At 38.9% G+C, this 17,500-nt stretch overlaps 1 protein-coding gene across 1 annotated transcript in view; it reads right to left on the bottom strand.

The window, feature by feature from the left end:
- LOC138008783 (uncharacterized) overlaps positions 1 to 17,500 on the bottom strand; it is a 52,893-nt gene that overhangs the window by 35,006 nt on the left and 387 nt on the right. The window contains exon 1 of the mRNA XM_068856083.1: positions 17,251 to 17,500. This exon is cut by the window's right edge and continues 387 nt beyond it. Within this exon, the coding sequence (XP_068712184.1) occupies positions 17,251 to 17,500 (250 nt within the window). The remainder of the gene's footprint in view (positions 1 to 17,250) is intronic.

Below are 17,500 nucleotides of genomic sequence, written 5' to 3'. Positions count from 1 at the left end.
CTGGCGGTGCGCTCTTATTCAGCCATACTGCAAAGTTGCGACATTAGGAAACAATAGAATGAACAATAGCTCATGTGGCCTTTGTCTTTAAGCTCCGCCCTGACAATTTGATGAGCTAAGCGTTACTCCCAACGGAGCACAGCGCGCGTAGATTAGGACCAATGAGAGTCACTCAGTTTACGCTTCATCGATAATATTACAGATCTATAATTTTTGCCGTACAGTAAGTAAATGTCCCCAAAACAATAGGCATTCTGCGCGATGCTTGACATTTCCCATAACAGTCACATTACTTTGTTTGTCTTAAGAAAAACTGAAACCAACACCTCTGCAAAATTTAGAAGACAAACAAGATGTATTTCGACATTAAAATGTTAAAATCCTTACAAAGGACGAACACCCTTTTTGAGGTTGCTTTCAACTCAACTTAATTGTACATACTGGTAATACAGAAAAAGTGTTGAAAACATTTAGACATTTAGATATATACGTTTGGTACAGACTCAATGTAAAACCTTGCCTACATCAATGAGTATCAGTTATTTAAATTAGGTGTTTCTCTCTAGTTAAAATGCAACAGAGATTAATTTTGTTCATGCAGATAAAATGAAAATGCTACAAACAATATAATTTTACTATTTAAGATTAAACACATCTGTACATGTAGTTCCATCAGAAGTAACATAGTGGACACACCACATGCAGAGAAAGCTCAACCTACTTTAAAATGAGGTTTGAAAATTTACAAGAAAAGCACACACTGTAAATATTCGGTCAGCCAGGTGAGCCATTGATAGCTTGAACTCATTGTCCAAAATGTGATACATTTTAATTCACTGCATTGCCCTCTCCACGTTGATTCTTGCTTCAGCAATCTTTTTGGACATTTTCCCCTCAATCTCGGTTAGCTGTGAGCGGCCCTGTCCTTTAAAGTCTGTAATAACAAGTTCAACACTTCTGGGAAGAACTATGCTTTCAATGGCAAATCCTCTGTCTACCATAACCAACCTCGTTCCCAGGGTCTTCTCGGCTTTCAATATGGCGGCGGGTCTTGAGAAGACCCTGGCACACAGCAAATCATGTGATCAAGATTTGTCCATCGAGGATGGACAAATATGCAAATTTTTTCAAAATGGCGGCAAGGAATAAGGTGAGAGAAATCTGGGTACGACAACTTCCAACAAACAAAATGGAGTACGAAGGGGGAACCCAAAGCTGTAAAATTTGATGCAAGAAACCAAAAATACGGATGGATGAATGCACGAGCAACGAGAATGCGGTAGATGACAGAGAAATCTTGCTTTTCTTTTCATTTCATGTTATTTTAAACCAATGCAATTTTATAGACGGCTATTATTTCTCGGGGCTGTGATTTTTAAACAGTTCGGAAACAGCCATAATTTGCACACAGTTTCACCCGTAACATCACAGACATTTGATTACCGTAAAATCCAGTGAGCTAAGGTTTAATTAAAGCCCTGGTTCTAGCTATTTAGTCACGGAGGTGCGTTTGCTGTCCTCCGTAATGTATAGTTTATATAGCGAAATATATATGACCTACCAAGTGACCCACACTACAGTATTTTATCTTTTCTCCTGCCCTTACCATTCCAGAAACAAAACACTATTTCTTTTTGTGAAATAATTTCTTGTTGCTGGTGAAGTTGCAAATTTCCTGTGCTTTGTCACATTCAATTTTATTTCCCAATCCCCCTGTCCAGTCCGCAATCTTCCCCCAAATCACACGATGTACCACATCTTCAGACAGTAATTAAATGCCACAACTTGAGCAATGCTAGAGAATATTTTCAAAGCATGTTTTGAAAACGAATAATTCAACTTAAATTATTGGAGTACAAGAAAACTTACAGGAGTGTGATGCTAAAAAAGTAATGTGTACAAAATTAAAAAATACTGTTTAATATACATATTTATATTTTAAAATCAGAAGAAGCAAAAATTGAAGTCGTTAGCGAATTGACATGTCAATAAGACTATTATGATAAGCCTTACAATTATTTTCAAGAATAATAATTATTGTTAAGACTTCACAATCTTAAGTAACTCTCTTGGAAAATTACAAGATGACATGCACTTTGTTTGGGGTGAGAAGATTAATATTTTTTATTAATGAAAGTAAAAGGCAATGATGAAAACCGACCGAGCTAGATCTCTCTGTGCACCACTAGCTGAAGAGTGTGGAAGGGATGGGAAAGAATATGGATTACTGCAGGAGCAGGTCTATTGAAATAAAACACAGGTCACATTCCACAGGTGAGTGTACATGTCACGGTGCTGCAGACAAGTAAACAACACCAAAAGTGTCTGCTAGCGCTAATCACTCAACAAAAATGTTGTTTCAGGTCTCGGGGAAACTTTTGGCTTAGTTGTTGATTATTGGAGCAGCAACCTCTAGTCTTGACCTGTATTTAACCGGCGGGTCTAAAACACAGGTCACATTCCACAGGTCACTCGTTGCAGGTCATTGTTTTATGTTTTGGAAAGTAACCAAAACCCTCAATTTTGCTAACCCTAGGCCTAAGGTTGATTTTCAGGCCTAGGGTTAGCCAAATTGAGGGTTTTGGGTTACTTTCAAGAAGGTAAAACAATGACCTGCAACGAGTGACCTGTGGAATGTGACCTGTGTTTTAAACCCGCCGGTGTTCAACAGACCCGCCTTCATTGCAGCTGTCACACGAGTCAACAGAACCACATACAACTGCTAAATCAACCACGTCAATAATCTATGAACCCTGTTGCACAATTTTATAATTTGTAACACAATCTGATATGGTGAAAACATTGAACTCTAGTAACAATACTCGCATCAGGGAATTACAATTGTGAGACGCCAAAATGAACCAAGACGTAAAGGTACCTACGAAATAAAATCACTTAATTACCGTTACGTCTTTCAAACACCATTATATTATAGAGCGATCGCTATGCCAGAGGTCGTGAAAAGCCAACGCAGTTTTAATTGGAATCGAGGCCTGATGTAGATCATCGTACAACGTGAAAAACCGGTGAATTATTTTTGACTGTTATGCTTGTTAATTTGCAGCTGCTTCTTACGGAACAGCTACAATTTTGAAAATGATTTCAACACGAATTCTGTTCTTCTTCTGGTTAAAAGTCAACAGTTGCACACTCCGACGATACGTCTGGATAGCACTGTCAACCGCACTAGTAACAAAGCTTTTACAATAGGACAAGAATGTTAAAAGTCAACAGTTGCACACTCCGACGCTTCGTCTGGATGCCACTATCAACCTCAGTAGTAACCAAGCTCTTATAATAGGACAAGAATGTTAAAGGTCAACAGTTGCACACTCCGACGATACGTCCGGACACCACTGTCAACCTCATTAGTATCAAAGCTTTCACAAAACGACAAGAATGTTAAAAGTCAACAGTTTCAGACTCCGAGAGAGATGAGAGATATAAGAGATATAACGTTTATTAAATATATACACCTTGCAGTCTCTCGACTGAATTACGTGCAATAACATTACTGTAATAAATTTATCTATAAGTAAAATAATTAAGTATATTGCAATATAAAAACGATAAAACTGTTAACGGAGAAAATCAGCCTACACTTGAAAAATTCGAAACACACTAATTCAAAGGAGATGCGTGATAATAAAAGACTTCTTGTAACGATCCGTTTTGCAAATTGGAATATCAAATATTCTATTATTCCTAAATTTTCTACATTTAGACCTTGGTGGAAGCAGACTAGCTAATTTATGATCATTGGTATGTGTGACCTCATTAAAAAGCTTTAAAAAAATGACTCACGTCTATAATATAAGGTGGCAATGTTGGCTATCTTTAGTGCGTCACGATACTTATAATCTGTAAAAATAATGCACATTGCGCGTTTTTGGATACGCTCAAGATCTTCAGACAAATATCGAGGAAGGCTTCGATGAAAAAGCGTACAAGCGTTTTTAAGAACTGATCTTATTGCGCTACAATAAAATAACACAAGGTCATTGCAACTAACTCCAGCTCTCTTTAATTCTCTTAAAAAATATATGTGCTTTGCAGCTTTAGCAGTGATATTGTCAATATGATCGTTCCATTTCAAGTCCTGCCTAAAAGTTACTCCTAAAATATTTGCAGTACTGACTTGCTCAAACTCCAAACCGTCTGAAATTACAGGTACATAAGATGGGGGCGAACTCTTGAAGCACGTGCGAAGTTCCTTGAATTTACTGGGGTTTAACTGGCGATGATTTTCACAGGATTATGACCTGATTTAATCGGACGATACGTCTGGATGCCACTGTCACCCTAATTAGTAACCAAGCTTTTACAATAGGACAAGAATGTTAAAAGTCAATAGTTGCACACTCTGACGATACGTCTGGATGCCACTGTCAACCTCATTATTAACTACGCAAGACAAGAATGATAAAGGTCAACAGTTGCACACTCCGACGATACGTCCGGATACCACTGTCAACCTCAGTAGTAACCAGGCTCTTATAATAGGACAAGAATGTTAAATGTCAACAGTTGCGCACTTCGACGATACGTCTGGATGCCACTGTCAACCTCATTAATAACCAAGCTTTTACAAAAGGACAAGAATGTTAACAGTCAACAGTTGCACACTTCGACGATACGTCTGGATACCGCTGTCAACTTCATAAGTATCTAAGATTTTACAAAAGAACAGTAATGTTAAAAGTCAACAATTGCACACACCGACGATACGTCTGGATGCCATTGTCTCCTTCATTAGTAACCAAGCTTTTACAATAGGACAAGAATGTTAAAAGTCAACAGTTGCACACTCTGACGATATGTCTGGATGCCACTGTCATCCTCATTATTAACTAAGCTTTTACAAAACGACAAGAACGTTAAAAGTCAACGGTTGCACACTCCGACGATACATCTGGTTGCCACTGTCAACCTCGGTAGTAACTAAGCTTTTACAAAAGGACAAGAATGTTAAAAGTCAACAGTTGCACACTCCAACGATACGTCTGTGTACCACTGTCAACCTCATTGGTAACCAAGCTTTTACAAAAGGACAAGAATGGTAAAAGTCGAGAGTTGCACACTCCGACGATACGTCTGGATGTCACTTTCAACCTCAGTAGTAACCAAGCTCTTATAATAGGACAAGAATGTTAAAAGTCAATAGTTACACACTCCGACGATATGTCTGGATACCACTTTCAACCTTATTAGTATCTGTAGAATACTCAATAAATGAAGACTAAAGGACTAAATGGTGCTTCGAATGGTCTTTATTAAAATGCTCGCTCGTGAGTGCTCAATATAAACCATAATATTGTACCCAATCTAATTTACATAATTATTATAATTTATGCAGGACACTACATTCCTCCTAACCTTGGATGAATCACTTCGAGTCAATAAAGGAAACATGAAACAATATTGTGAACAGTAATACATAAATATAGTTAAGAAGTAGTTAGAAGTAATGTCATTAAGTGTTTACTTTAGTAAGTAATAGTCTTTCAGGTATGCAAGTGGCTTTCTTGCTCTCACTGGTCTACTTAGGAGTGAAGAGGCTTGTGGCTCTTGAACGGTTGGCGTAGTTGTTGTTGTCTTTTCCATTTTAACTCTGTCTGCACTAGTTGTTTCTTTTCCATAGACATTTGGCTGCAGTGGAGAGCTGGGTAGTTTCTTGAAGAAAGAAGCATTTCTTGTGATGTTTCTTTTGCTTGAGGTCGCAGTGACCATAGACCCTTTCTTTTCTTTCACAACAAGAGGGTTGAGATCATATGGCGTTGTTACCTTCTTCTTCTTCTTCTTCGTCTTCTTCTTTTTCTTCTTCTCATTTTTCACTACTTCTTGATCACCTACTTTCAGTCCTTTGTGTTTTGCCTTGTTTCCGCAATCTGCATATTTCTTTGCTTTGTCTTTGGCTCGTTGGTCGCTCTGTTTAGCCTACTTTGTGACACCTGCTTCCTTCTTTGTCTTGTTTTCAATTTCTGGTAGTTTTGTTTTTGGATCTCTGCCAAATATTAAACGAAATGGAGTGAATTGCAATTGTGTTGCAGAGTGTGGAGTGTTCCGGTATTGTCTGAGAAATTTGTGCATTTCCAGTTTCCAATTCTTACCTTCGGTGTGTGCTGCTCTGATTGATTAGGTGTTATCTTTCGATGTATGACTCCCATATGCTATGCATATTTCTTGAAGGCATTGTCGGTTTTAAGGACCTTAGGACATCCAAGTTATATGGGTATGATGTTGTTTGCTGCTAACGATCTGACAATCTCAACGATTGGATATCGTGAGTGCTCATCTGTGATACCAAATAGGTATTCTCCTGTTGGGAGAGGTACACAGAAGTCTGCGCTCAGGTTTTCCCACGGACCATCAGGCATTTCAGACATTTCTTATGGCTCCTTTGACGAGTTGTTGTCAGAAGTAGATGATTGGCAGGCAAGGCAACATTTCACTGCTGTTTCAACCTTTTCGTTTATTCGTGGAAACCATACATTTGATCGAATGAAGGCTTTTGTGCGGTTGATCCCCTGATAACCTGCATGTGCAATGTCAATAACTTGACTATGTAGAGCATATGGTATGACAATCAGGTTGTTTCTAAGTACTATATTGTCTGAATGACAAGTAAGTTCATCCTTAATGTTATAAAACATTTGTAGTGCTTGCATATCAATATCGAGGTCATTCAAGGATTTCATTTCATACCAGCGGGATGTCTGTACAAATGATATTACCTTTTGAAGTGTTTTGTCTTTGCTGGTTGCATCTTTAAGTTCATCTAATGTCATGAAGTTTGGAGTTGATGTTGTTGCAAGAAAGCTGATGTGTTCTTCAGCTACCTTTTGTTGTAATGGTATTTTATCTGTGATGACTGGATGTTTTGACAAATAATCACTGGGGTTGCTATCTCCGGGTTTGTATTTGATCCCAAGAAAGAAATTGAAATTATTGTGGACGCTAGTCCTGTCGGACTAGGTGCCATCCTGACACAAGACAACAGAGAACTTGGTAATGCCAGCAGAGCCCTTACCTAAGTAGAATCACGATATAGTCAAACAGAACGGGAAGTCCTGGCTATTGTCTGGGCTTGCGAACACTATGATATATATACCAAAGGTGCAAAGAGTTTCACTGATACATCTTTGGGTCTTTCTGCATGCTTAATTGCGTTGACTTTCTTTGGGTCTGGTGAAATTTCTTTTTAGCTGAAGACCAGGCCAAAAAATGCAATTCTGTTCTGATTGAACAGACATTTCTTTTTGTTTATAGTCAGTCCTTTGTCATGTAGTCGTTTGAAAACTGCCTCAAGTGCTTCATCATGCTCTTCTTGGGTTGTTCCAAAGACAATGATGTCATCACTTATGTTTCTGGCATTTGATATGTCATGTATGACATTACGTATTGTTTCCTGGAATATCTCTGAGGCAGAGGATATCCCAAAGTTCAGTCTTTTGTATCTAAAGAGACCAATGTGAGTGCTGAATGTTGTAATTGATCTTGATGACTCTTGTAGTTCCAATTGGTGGTATACTGAGGTTAAGTCTATTTTGCTGAATATTTTGGCTCCATTAAGATCAGTAGTCAGTTCGTCAACAGTAGGCGTTTGGTGTCTTTCACGCAATATGGCTTTGTTCACTTCTCTCATGTCTACGCAGATTCTTACTGCATCTGTGTCCTTCTTGGGGACGGGGAAATGGCTCTCCAGTCACGTTTTCAATTATATCTTGATCTAGAAGGTTCTGTATTTCTTGTTCAACTTTGTCTCTGAGGTGGAAGGATGTTCGTTTCTGAGCAATGGAAGGTATTGACTCATTATTGTGTAGTTTTACAGAAATGTCCTTAAGCTTGCCGATTCATTCGAAGAGTATGGGTACTTGGTAGCTGGGTCATTGACTTTATGGATGATCTTGACTAAGTTAAGTGCTTTTGCAGTAGGGTATCCAATTAGTGAACCATGATTTCCTTTAGTGACGTAGAACTTGTGGCATTGAAGTTGTGACTTCGTCTCCACTACAGTTTCACACTGTCCGAGAACGTGTAGTGGTGGGCTATTTCCATAACGGTACAGATTAGGCTCAAGGCCTTTCATTAACTTGAGTTGTCCTAGTTGCTTGTGTGTTTGTTCATCAAGAATGTTGACTGTGGAGCCAGTATCGACCAGTAAAGATGTATTTATGTTATCAAGTTTCAAGGTGATTTCTGGTAGAGCTGTCGTGACGTTGCCGACAACATTGTGTATGGAGTAGCAATATTCGTCGTCGGACTCTTCACTAGAACCATCTGTTTCAGGGCTCTCCTGTGAAAACATTTTCACTTGCTCTTTGTTTTTGAGCTTTAGACACACACTTTTGAAATGATTTGGTTTCCTGCAATAATTGCAGGTCTTTCCAATGGGTGGGCAGATTGTGTCATGGGGATATTTTCCACCACATGGCATGCACGTTTTTTGTGAAGTTTGAGGTGATTGGTGTGTTTTCTTTGCACATTGATTTCTAGACGGCTCTTTGTCTGGCAGGGTTTTATGTAAATCAAGTTTTCGGCTGTCTGCTTTTCTTTGAAATCTTGGATTTCTGATTGCTTTTACAGCTTCATCTTCGATCGCAGCGGCTTGCTTGTCTACCATTTCAAGTGATCGGCCTAACTCGAGAATTTCTTTTAGTGTCTTGTCGGGTTCACGAAGGGCTCTTTTTCGTAGTATAGACGACTTGCAGTGTTGAATTACTTGTGACAAAATTTCAGCGTCGGTGTTTGTGACAAAATCATCTAGTGACTGGTTTGCTTTTTGCTTACAACTCTTGAAGTTAAAAATGTCCATTTGAATGTTTCGCTTGGGCTCGAAATATGACGTGAGAACCTGTTTAGTCGCTTCGTAAGTATCTGCAGAGTCACCTTTCTCGGCTTTATAAATATCATACACCGCGTCTCCGACATAGTGTAGAAGTAGAGCTCGTTTACGATTTTCATCCTTTAGATTCATGCCAACGAACAGAGTTTCAAGCTTTCTAAGCCATTTTCCCCAGCGCGGTCCAGCAATGGATTTGTCGATGTCGTAGTCGAATGGCGGGAAAGGTGTAACATTATGCATTTTCTTCAATTCTAGAAGTTTACTCGCTTCCTAAATGTTGTCTTGAACAAATGCAGAATACTCAATAAATGAAGACTAAAGGACTAAATGGTGCCTCGAATGGTCTTTACTAAAACGCTCTCTCTTGAGTGCTCAATATAAACCATAATCGTTATAATTTATGCAGGACACTACAGTATCTAAGCTTTTACAAAAGAACAGTGATGTTAAAAATCAACAATTGCACTCTCTGACGATACGTCTGGATGCCACTGTCACCCTCATTAGTAACCAAGCTTTTACAATAGGACAAGAATGGTAAAAGTCAACAGTTGCACACTCCGATGATACTTCTGGGTGCCACAGTCAACCTCATAAGTTACTAAGCTTTTACAAAACGACAAGAATGCATTGTTAAAAGTCAACAGTTGCCCACTCCGACTATACGACTGGATGCCACTGTCAACCTCATTAGTAACCAAGCTTTTACAATAGGACAAGAATGATAAAAGTCAACAGTTGCACACTCCGACTATACGTCTGGATGCCACTGTCAACCTCAATAGTAACCAAGCTTTTACAATAGGACAAGAATGTTAAAAGTCAACAGTTACATGCTCCGACGATACGTCTGGATGCCACTGTCAACCTCATTAGTAGACAAGCTTTTAAAATGGGACAAGAATGTCAAAAGTCAACAATTGCACACTCCGACTATACGTCTGGATGCCACTGTCAACCTCATTAGTAATCAAGCTCTTACAATAGGACAACAATGATAAAAGTCAACAGTTGCACACTCCGACTATACATCTGGATGCCACTGTCAACCTCGATAGTAACCAAGCTTTTACAATAGGACAAGAATGTTAAAGGTCAACAGTTGCACACTCCGACGATACGCCTGGATGCCACTGTCAACCTCATTAGTAACCAAGCTTTTAAAATAGGACAAGAATGTTAAAAGTCCATAGTTGCACCCTTCAATGATATGTCTGGATGCCAATGTCAACCTCATTAGTACCCAAGATTTTACAATAGGACAAGATTGTTAAAAGTCAACAGTTGCACACTACGATGGTCTTTATGGATCCTACTCTTAATATTACTAGATCTAGCTGAAAACTGATCAATTACGTTTTGCAGAAGAAATTTAAATATTGCAAGGGAATATTCCACAATTTCATCAAGATTGCCCAGAATGTCACGTTCTGTGTGACCTAAAAGCAATAATAATATCGATACCTTTTTAGTAAAATATTGACTAACTACGTTCTACATGTATTCACTTCTTACTAGATGTACTAAGACCTCAAATGATGAAAATTTGACAGACCTTTCTATTATTGTCAAAAGAAAGTCACAAGTCTTAGGCTCAAGGTATATGTAATGTGTTCCAAAGTGTCACTGATAATGAATTAAATCCTGGAAAGCCTACATCTATGAATAATTACACTATGGAGAGCTACATAGTAATAAGTATATTTTTACACACATGACACCAACATTGTGTTTTCCAATTTCTGTTTGTTGTTGTGCCTTCTATGGCACTGTGAGCCTATCACCCTTGAGGGATTCAGTGCCATAACGTCTTAATGCATTATTTACATCATCGCATAAACCATGTGCAATTCACAAAGCTGGATACTGCTCAGTTTTTCTTCGAATAAAAACTTCACATCATCACGAATTCCAGTTGATCTAGAAAAAAAAGTCAATAACCAAGTCTTAACCATATTTTTTTCAGGCTGGGGTGTTGATATCTTTAGTTTGGCAATGCTTCAGGTTCGGAGACATAGTACATTGAGTAGGTATTGAATCGTCAATTTAAAATAACCTTACGAAATAAAATACAAAAGTCTGTTTTTTCATCAAAATAACAATGTTCGCAAGACTTGAAAAGAACGTTTACAAGGCTCCTAATGTGAAACAAGCTTTCTGGATCTTGGAGATCGATCGCGAACAAACATTTTCAGCGAAAAATATCAGACTCTTCTTTTCGAATTTTCCTTTCATTTGACCCAGTTTAACGTGACCAAAGATGACTCGATTGCAACTTCCCTTACTTGAACAGCTGTCAGGCGGGGTTAGTAAGACGCAGCCAGAATCATCGTCCATTTGATGTGAGATGACACTGGTATTTGCAAACGGCGATTCGGTGGAGTCTTCAATAACGTCGAAGTACTCGTGGCCTCGTGAGTCCCAGCATCGATAACTTGATCTCCGCAAAGGCTAAGGTTAAGGCTGTTTAAAAATCCTCTTAGTCGTTTAAATATCTGATCTTGATACACTGGCGAATCCGGTGTATGACGAAGAAATACGGCGATTAATCCAAACGATGAAGCGACGATTTTATTTGCTGAACAAGCTTTTCCTTCAAACGGAGCTCCATCTACCGAGCAAATTCCTCTGGAAAGCGCGCCGGCAGCTCAGACGATCTCCACAACCTATGCTGCATAACACATACCACTTTTTTGCTTGGATCTAACAACTACGGGCTTTAGCTGTACCCGGTGTCATAGCCCACGCAAGAAAATCAGAGGGTCCCCTATAATCCTTTGTAAAACTCAGTCACGTAAAAATAATTGGCCTTTTCACGCGTCACGAATAATATCCAAAATGCTTTCACGTTCCCGCGAAATTCGAGACGATCACGTTTCACATAAAAATAAATATATAAATTCACGAATTAACATTTTCACTTCCTCTAAACTTTTTATAAAGCTGTTCATTCTCCGAGTTTGGATCTTCGATCGAGTGGTCATCTTAATTCGCAAACAAGTCTGTCAGGCCTGTCCTCGTCTTCCAAAGACATTGACAGTTGTCTTAATCCCACACTTCACGTTAAGCTTAATTCCGAGTAGACCTTTTAGTCGTCTGTCTTCTGATGGAGTCACATTTCGAATTCTAACCCATGCGACCCTTTCCTACTTCTAGTCTTTTCCAGAGGATGAGGTCGTTTTTTATGCATATGTTCCTTCAAGTGCATTTCTGGCATTCCTCAGTAGAATTCCGAATAGATGCATTTAGACAGTACACTCGGTTAAACAGTCCAGGTTCAAACGCCGGGGCATTGCATTGTGTTCTTGAGTAATACACTGTACTGTCATAGTGCATCTCTTCACTCAGGTGTATAAATGGTAACGATGAACAGTGCTGAGGGTTAACCCGCGATATGGACTAGCAGTGTAGGAATACTCCCAGTCGCTTCATTATAAGGCATTACTAACCGGGACTGATGGGTATAGAAGTGTTGCTATAAGAAAGCTTTATATTTCTTTTGGTTATTGGGCGGCTGCTTGTGTTCCTGAAATCTAACACGCGACGGGAAAGTTAATTGATCAATTGAAATCACGTTCGAGGTTTCGCTTTGCTTACCATAGTAAAAGGAAGATTGTCCATTTTGGTCAAAAGCTGAGCTAACTGTAATTCTGATTATTTATGCACAGAGTGATGGCAATGTACCTTGCAATCATATACCTTGCCTGCCATCAACTTCCTTTGCCCAGATATCCCATTGCTCCTGGGTTCGCACAGTGAAGACCTCGGCTCGCTGTGAGCGTTTGTCCATCACCCCTACTGACATTTCATAAGAGCCAAGGCCCTTAGATCTGGCAAATAGACCATATTCGTATTCTCGGTATTGGACTGGAACTAGCTTGCAATGGAGGCTAATACGGGGGAATATATTAGAAAATATTTGCATTTGAAAAGATTTCCCCGCATTAACCTCCATTGCAAGCTAGTTCCAGTCCAATACCGAGAATACGAATATGGTCTATTCGTTTAAGTTCATCGCTTTGGTTAAATACCTGGGAAGCTTGTTATGAAAAGTAAATGAAGACATGTCATTTAACGCTTTCATTTAAGAAATTCAACAACAACGGCAAAACAGCAAAAAAACAAAACAAAACCAAAACAAAACAAAACAAAACAAACCAAACAAAAAACATAAAAGAAATCCGTTACCCCACTAAAGGTATTTAGTATCTCCGGCGGTACTGCCAGTTTGGACTTTTCCTTGTGGATAGGCTCACTTTGGCCTTTCAGATAAGCCCATAGAAGTATATTTTCCACCATTTCACTTGAGACAAAGAGGAAAACAAATTAAGTTGACGTCTCATCGAATGTTTATTTTTTTAATTTTAAGACGGACGAATAAGGTTACGGTAGTCTCAGGTAAATTAGTCAGTTATTGTTAATTTTGACTAAGTTATTGATCAGTAATCATTAACGATCGTTAATCAACCCATAGAGTAATGGCAAAGCGAAAATAGAAAGTCTCGGAACCCTTCTGGCACCCACCCTTCCAGGCAAGGGTGTTTTCATGTAGACTATGAAAACAAAATTTTTTTGTGGACACTGCATGAAGTTTACAAACGCATTACAGAGAACAATTGAAGACTCAACGGTATTTTTTTAAACATTCGCAATTGAGCAATTTCCCCTTGCAAAGACTCTGCACACTTGTTATAGGGAAACTTATTGTGTGCTCTTTTCACTAAAGCTAACAGATAAGTTAAGTTCCTACCATTCAAAAGAATTCATTGATGACATCTGTTATTGCAATTAAGCGTGCGAATAACTTCAGTGTCAATTCATTGACGACATCTGTTATTGCAATTGTTTAAGCTTACGAATAACTGCACTGTCAATTTGAAGTAAGAAAAATAATCTAAGATTTGTTTGCGCGCTTCGGTTTGCTTTCGTTCGCTGTAGATGACTGTTTTCTACTGAAAACTTGATTGTTACTCTCTGAATTAGAAGGGACTCTCGTCAAATTCACCAAGACGTATTATTTTTGTTTTAATTTTTCCCTATTTCCTGCACAAGTTTCACGAAGGTTTAGTCCGTTGTATTCATGCATGTAGCGTCTGCATACAAAAGCCAAAACGTTGGCAATATTCCGACAATTCCCGCTCTAACGAACAATGTTTGGTTCATACACTTCACATTAAAGGAACAAGAAGATCTTTCAGATCTTATAAGCGCGCTTTGGAAATTTATCTGTTTTCTTACCACTGTAGTCGCAACGTAGTACATATTCCAAAGCAGTCCTTGTTGATTCATTGATGACTATAGACACAAAATCACCTGATCAATCTGTAGCACAACAACAGACAACAACGACTGCACACGAAGTTATTGCACCATCACTTAAAACCGAGGAGAAATCTCCGATTGCATCATCAGTCGTAGCCGTTGTTAAATATCCGATGACGCAATGGTCTTAATTAATCTGGAACTTTCATCGGGATATGTATGGGTATGAACGATACGATGACAACACTCAGTCACGATTAACAAAGTCACGATTAAATTTACTTGGTTTTTTACACGAGTAAAGGGCTAGCGAAGTAGTCACACGAGTGACATAATTCAAGAATTACGTTATCCACTGCTATCTTTAGTACGGTGGTTATTTCCCTACCAATGAAAATTGCAACGTCGACACTTTCCATGGATGACGTAAAGCTTTTTTTATGTATTCAATACTCGCTTCGAATCGAGCACTTCAAACACAAAAAGGAAATATGTTTTGTTCTAAATAAGGAGTGGAATATTCATAAAATTTTTAGTACATTAACGTTTTAACAGCTTTTGGCGAATAAATATCATAAGTTGCGTGATTGGAAGTGACACTGACTTTATGGGCGAGTGGAAGTTTGGTTCAGCTCTCCAAAAAAACAACTTGCAGAGCAAGAACCGCGCTCGGTCCATGGCCGCGCGGTTAAAAAACTCACCTCTCTCTTTGTAAATGTAATCAAAGGACGGTTCACTTCAAATCAGAGGTCACTACAGGTCACTGCGTCAGGAGCACGTGGATACTGGCCGATAAAACTCCAAGGTTGTCATGTCTGTCGGAAAACGCGACAAAAGCTGACCTAATGTCTTATCTTATTTGTTCAAAGCGATCTATTCCATGCCTTTAATCGATCCATATGAAGTCCATGTCCTGTCAAAAGCTAACCGCAGTCGTTCGAAAACAATACCTACATTTTCAAAACAATGAAATTGCCGAAAATTCATCACGCAAAACAAAATGGTCCACGAATCAAATCCTCATTCACGGATCACGTATAATTAAAAAAATTTCTTTCACGTGGACATGATCTTACCATCTTTTATCACGAATCACGAATAAATAAAATTATAAATCACGACTCACGGGAAAAAAACGCCCCATCACGCTTCACGTAAAAAGTATAGGGCACCCTCATCGCAATGAGCAACGTGGCTTTGCAGCGCTCATGTGATTGAAACGAACAAAATGGCTTATTCTCAAATGACAGAAGCGCATATTGTTCATTCATACTAAATTCAATAACTGACATGTAAATCCTATTACCCCTCTTTGTTGACAGAAGATTCATTACTGACTAAACCACAACTTAATTGGATTCAGAAATCGAGTTCTTCCAGTTCAGACTCACTTGCGTCTCGTCGTGCGGTGATGATGACAGGAGTTTTCGAAACCAATCACAATCGAGGAAATTGTATTTTTTATGATTAGGTGAAAATTGCGAGAACATAATTAAAATTCGCATGTCGATCAGAAAATAATCTGATGAGTACATCGGTCTGTGGATGCTGGAAGAAATCGCCGTACCAAGATAGTCAAGATGTGCAGGAATTGAAAAAAAAAGCAATTTCGAATATTTTTTCGTGCAGATGTTTAAAGTGACTCTGTACATACCTCAAAAATCATTTTCCTCAGTTAACTATTTTCTGTCAATTTTTTTTAAATATACAGTCCGACCTCTATTAAGCGGCCACCCTTGGGACTTTGAAAAGTGGCTGCTTAATAGAGGTTGGCCGCTTAATAGAGGTACAATATAAATTGGATAGGAATGTCACGACATATCACCCGGCAGTACGTGGCCTAAAAGAAATTTTAATGAATAACTGGGTTATAATACAAAACCAGCCGTTACTGAAAAGCATCTATACTAAACCTCCGATTATATCATATAAGAAAGGCAAATCCCTAAAAGACAAGCTCGTTAGAGCAAAAATATAATTTAAGGCTAAAATGCATCGCTATCACAACTCACTAGGGGAATCCGTGCAGGCCTGTCACAATCTTTTGTTTTCGCTTGTGACTTGTTATAGTAGAGATTAAATCACGGTTCTTGTTTTCTTGTTGTTATCAGTTATCATCTTGTATCATCTGTCAACATTTCGCTAGGAAAGATAATTTGCTGACCGCTTAATGGAGGTAAAAAACCATATAAATGTTACACTTGCGACAGCAAAAAGGTGGCCGCGGCCGCTTAATGGAGGTGGCCGTTGAATAGAGGTCTTAAGTACAGCAATTTACTGACAAATAAATCGGGACTTTGGAAAGCGGCCGCTTAATGGAGGGTGGCCGCTTAATAGGTGGCCGCTTAATAGAGGTCGGACTGTATTTTTTTTACAGTTAAAGAGAAATTTTTGTTTAAATCAAGCGGTGTCTGTTAATATTGAGCTGAGTTTTTAAATTCTCAGTCGACTTGAGATCATACCTGCAACGGGTTAGCATATTGAATAGCAAATTAACAGGGCAACTTAGGCCTTAAGCTAAGTTTTTCAGAGCTGCTTTGTTTCAGTCGATCTATAATAAATTCAGCCGTTGTGCTCCTCGGATCTGAGTTTCCACCATGCATATATCACTACGATCAATATTTTATAACAGCTCATCATCTATTGTTCATCACTGTACATACAAGTTACCCACAAAATATTTGTCACCCACACAACGCATCCTTCACTTATAATTCTTTCTCTGGTGATGCTATTAATCGACGAAAGTTTGCAATTAAAAAAAAAAAACTGAGTATAGCAGTCTTGGGCCGCCTTTCATTTAACAGATTTGACCGGCCAGACCGGGCATTTGGGTGGACTAACTCTACAACGTTTCAAATTAACAAACCTGGGATATGATATATACTCCTCTAGAAGAATGTGAGGGATTATCATGCAAGTGATCCTTCAAATTGTTGCATTTCCTTTGCAAAATAGACGGGTCTGGCCGGCCAGTTCTCACAATAGGGAAGCTCCCTTAGGCGACATTTGACACCAGCAGGCTGTTTTTCGTTAAAGCCCGAGCCCTGCCTTTAAGAAGTTGCGATCATATAGAAGGTTAGCATTTGTTTCATTCCAAGGCAAATGTCTTATTGATGTATTACACAAATGTGATCACTTACCAATGCCCAGACACATATTCCCGCCACAATAGACAGCAAAACTGTTAACACAACGATCGGCCAACAGCTGCGAACAGCGGCGCTCCAGTCAATTCCTCTGCTGATGGAGTCTTGTCTTCTTATAAGAACGATGCCGGGAGACTCAAAAAGTTTGAGATAGGGAAGATACTCTTTGTATTCCTTATCATTGTCGCTTTGCACAGGAAATATAAGGTGAACTTCATCCTTCATGATGGCTTTGTGCAACTCT

The sequence above is a fragment of the Montipora foliosa genome, chromosome 6 (genome assembly GCF_036669935.1).
Source record: "Montipora foliosa isolate CH-2021 chromosome 6, ASM3666993v2, whole genome shotgun sequence".
Taxonomy (NCBI): domain Eukaryota; kingdom Metazoa; phylum Cnidaria; class Anthozoa; order Scleractinia; family Acroporidae; genus Montipora; species Montipora foliosa.
This window is presented reverse-complemented; position numbering and strand designations above follow the sequence as displayed.